The 4,012-nt window shown below is 38.3% G+C and overlaps 1 protein-coding gene across 2 annotated transcripts; it reads left to right on the top strand.

Annotated features, from left to right (window-relative positions):
- Window positions 1-719: 719 nt before the first annotated feature.
- On the top strand, window positions 720-2,750 carry LOC125780282 (uncharacterized). Of its 2 annotated transcripts, none has more exons than XM_049462260.1 (5): window positions 720-985; window positions 1,200-1,433; window positions 1,581-1,721; window positions 1,778-1,902; window positions 1,962-2,750. In XM_049462260.1, the coding sequence occupies exons 1-5, from the start codon at window positions 791-793 to the stop codon at window positions 2,650-2,652; spliced, it is 1,386 nt and encodes a 461-aa protein (XP_049318217.1). In that variant the 5' UTR covers window positions 720-790; the 3' UTR covers window positions 2,653-2,750. The 2 variants fall into 2 exon arrangements, with proteins under 2 accessions (XP_049318217.1, XP_049318216.1); XM_049462259.1 differs by having other exon boundaries at window positions 725-1,078.
- The last annotated feature ends 1,262 nt before the right edge of the window (window positions 2,751-4,012 follow it).

The raw sequence follows: 4,012 nt of genomic DNA, 5'->3' as shown, positions 1-4,012 counted from the left end.
GAGGCTCGCCCCATTTGGTTCAAAAGGATTTGTGCCTAATCGGGACGATTAGGCTTTAGTGGAGGGCAGTGTTACAAAAGTAGTATTAAGTTATATTTGTATTACTATATGCATCCCTGATTATGAACAATAGCTGTAGGTATATGGAATAGCATTTGTCTTGTTGTAGACATCTGGCGCCACGGCTGTCTGCTCGTCGAAACAATAGACATCTGGCGCCGCACTGTCTGCTTGTCTAGGTAAACAATTGCTGAGTCTGGCGCCGCGACTGTCTGCTTACGTCTGGCGCCGTATAGCCGTATGTTCTGGTAATTTCCAGACGCGATATTCTAGAAGGACACGTCGGCATCAGCGAGAAGTGCGTGGCTATATAAGCCGTGGCAGCGCCAACGTAATCAATCAGTGCTAAGAGTAAACTGCTATAGTGTAGACGAGTTGTGAAATAAAGAGTTGTTGAATTAAATTAAACAGTGTTGATTTTATTTGTCAATCCAGAGATACGAACCTAGCAAAGTAAACTAGCAAGAGTAAATTCGTAACAGTATTTATAAATGAACAAATAAAGTGCTATAAATTTATAATTTAATATTATAGTATTTTCGCTTTCTGCAACCCGTTTTAACCTCTCGCCACCCTTATTCACCAGAGGTGGCCATGATGATTTTATTGTGAAAGTACACTTGAGGGGTAGCTTAAGGACTGTGAATGGCTCTTTTTCTATGGTGAATGGGACTTTCCCTACTCCTCTATACCATCTATTTTTTCTATACCATGAAGTTGGTTTATAATAATGAAATATCACAGCTTGTGGATTTTTGTTATATTTCTTTGTGTCGGTTACAATAATCAATTGGTGCAGAGCACACAGGATGATGATAGCTGGATCGATCCCGATGCTTATGGACTTGAAGTATATCTTCCAAATCCACAACAGAGAAAAAATAAATATCAAAGTGATGAATCCACGATAGACTCGAAATGCCCCGTATGTAGGGACCACAACCATAGTCAAGAAGCCGTCGCACTGATGTATTATAAAAGACTCATTGCGTACTTATTTAATAGCGACTTTTTCAAGGTGCGTCATTAATTACACAAATATTTGGTAGCCCCACACAGACGACGGTAATTGGCAATGTGTTACAGTTTATGCAAATGTTTTCGTTTAATTTATTGTATTTTTATACCTTCCTATTTAGCATGATGACTTAACTGGAGAATTCACTCGTCCATTAATATTCACTGCACTGCCAGCTCAGTTAGAACAGCTCAAAAACTTAAATGACCCACGCGATTTGGATATGATTTTATCAAAAATTCTATTAAAGACAAGAGTGCCTACAGATTATTATAATTTTGCAAATGGTAAAAGTGTTTTTGCCCTTATTTGGGATATCATCAAGGATTTGGGACAATTATTGAAAGTTCCCGAGGTGAGTGAGCTACATATAGATATTGTTGTAAATTCTCCATATAGAATATTGTTTGTTATTTTAAATTTTAATTGAAATTGCATATTCACTCTAGAAATAGAAAAACATACAACATTAAATGTCATGTTTATTTCGTTTATTTTCAAGGTTCAATTTTTACTTGGAGCTGGTGGTTTGCTACTGATTGGTTGGCATTTTCTTCGAAAATATAGCATCGGCATTATTACAATGATTGTCGGAGCCGTTGTGTGCTGTGGATATTTCCACACGTATTTGAAATGTAATCGCGTAAGTATTTCATATTTTCATCGTTCATCTCAATCACTAATTATCAATACTTATAGAAATTGGAAGCTGAACATTTATTAGAAATGTTTGCACGTCATGAACCCCGATGGTACACGCCCATCGTAAGCTTTTTTACTTCCAGCGAGCAACAGGCCCAAAAGATCAAAAAGGAATATATCAAGTTTGTATTTGTTTATTAATTGTGCAGTATTGAAATTAACTATATTTATTTTTAAATAGACAAGCAAGTCAACTAAATTGGAATTTCTGTCGACCGGACCAAGTGTTTCTTCTGTATGTCAATGACTTGTACTTAAAGAAAGTATATTTAGCCGGCGGAGTGCTAGTATTCCTTATTGGCTATATTGTAAAACTCACTTTCAAGTACGAGTATATCCCAAGTGCACGTGCTTGGTACGGCGTATGGCAGCAGTGGAGTATGTGCGTTATGGAGTATGTAACGCAACGCGGTGGCCTTCCTGTAAGCACAGATACGGCACTTCATGAAGATCGTAATTCTGGTGAAAACTTAAGAACGCTTGTGAACGACATTAGCGGCGCGACCTCGTCGAACCAGATTTCCATCAACAATACAACCGCCACAGCGGCTTTAACACAAACAACCGAGCAGGGTTCTGGTGTGCAGGAAATACTGGCGTCATTAGAAAACGGTAGCGCTGATACAGCCTCTGACTCTTCAATGTCCGAGAAGTTAGCGAAATCAAAGGAAAACTCCCCACAGAAGCAAACGGATGAAAGCGTTAACAATAATGCAACGACAAAGCAGCAGGATATGTCGAAGAGTGCTAAGAAAGCACATGATATTGTGGGCACACAGACAAACATTATCATTAGTATCATATCTGGCAGCACCGTTTGTCTTTCTTTCATTCTCTTGATATTCTTTCTGGAAATTTACAGTTTGAACTGAATTCCAAGTTTTTAATTTTTAAGAAGCGTCACTTCTTGCAGAGATAAAAATAAATAAAAAAAATGACCTTCCCGATCCAACAGCGGGATTTATCAAGATCATGAGAATTCTGAAAGATTTTACAATACTCATCACACGATAATGAATTTAGTCTTTTTCCTTATTTTTATTTATTGTTATTATTTATTATTATTGTTTATTATTATTACTCACGCCAATCGGCTATATACAAAGAAGTATAACAAAAAAGATGGAAGAAGGCATATAAGTATTTAAACGAGACTTAATTGTGAACATTGCACAAATCAATATCTTGGTGTATCATTACTAGATCATTACTTTAAGCTCATGTAACCCAACTCTCACGAGTATAACCACGCATACTAACGTATTAACATCAGGAGGGTGCATTTTGACTAGGTTTGATCACAAATCATTCATTAATGATTCATTATTAACCCCTTAACCCTTGAGACGTAGCTCGCATACGTACAACCAAACATATTAATATCTTGATAATATCTATTGACTAAGTTTACAATCCTGCTCCTCGGTCCACCCCGCACGTAGTTCTTCGAAGAGTTGACTGTTTTTAACAGTCTGTGCGACCTCAACCCAGGCCTTCGGCCTACAAGGCCGAATTGTTCCAAAATTTCCGGAGAGTCGATTAATCCATTTAGTGATTTAAAAGAGAACAAGAGATCTGATACTCGTCTTCGATTTATCAGGTCACAATTCCTAAATTGACCACGAACCTCCTCCGATCCTCCGACCCATCCTATACATCCCAGGAAGTATGCGACATATTTACAGAGTTTCTTCTGCACTCTCTACACTTTGTCAATGAGACAGTCGGCATGAGGAGACCAAACCAATTAACAATACTCCAAGGTCGAGTACATCCTTACGAACGTATCAGCATTCCTGAAGTCAACCCCACATCTGAATATGAACCTAAGTGTCCTGTATGTCTGTGATGTAGTTTTGTCAATGTGCCCGGCGAAATTTTGTGCATTGTCAATCATGACACCAAGATCTTTTACTACTGTGACTTCCTCTAGCTGATGATCAGCGATACGGTAAACAGCTGGACGACAACTCAAGCCCGTGACAGGAACATCAACACGCAACATTTTAAATTTAAACTCAATTTATTTTCATAGCACCACTCCTCAAGTCTATCAAGGTCTTGCTGTAATGCACTAATATCATCGACAGTGCTTATCTTCCTGAAAATCTTGAGGTCATCAGCATATAGTGAAAATTCCGAAGATATTTTGTCCCCAATGTCGTTGACAAATATGCTAAACAACACTGGCCCCAGATGGGAACCCTGTGGGACCCCGGACGACACTTTAAA

Source organism: Bactrocera dorsalis, unplaced genomic scaffold, assembly GCF_023373825.1.
Source record: "Bactrocera dorsalis isolate Fly_Bdor unplaced genomic scaffold, ASM2337382v1 BdCtg389, whole genome shotgun sequence".
NCBI classification, from domain to species: Eukaryota; Metazoa; Arthropoda; class Insecta; order Diptera; family Tephritidae; genus Bactrocera; species Bactrocera dorsalis.
Note: the sequence above shows the minus strand (reverse complement) of the source record. Positions and strands in the feature narration are given on the sequence as shown.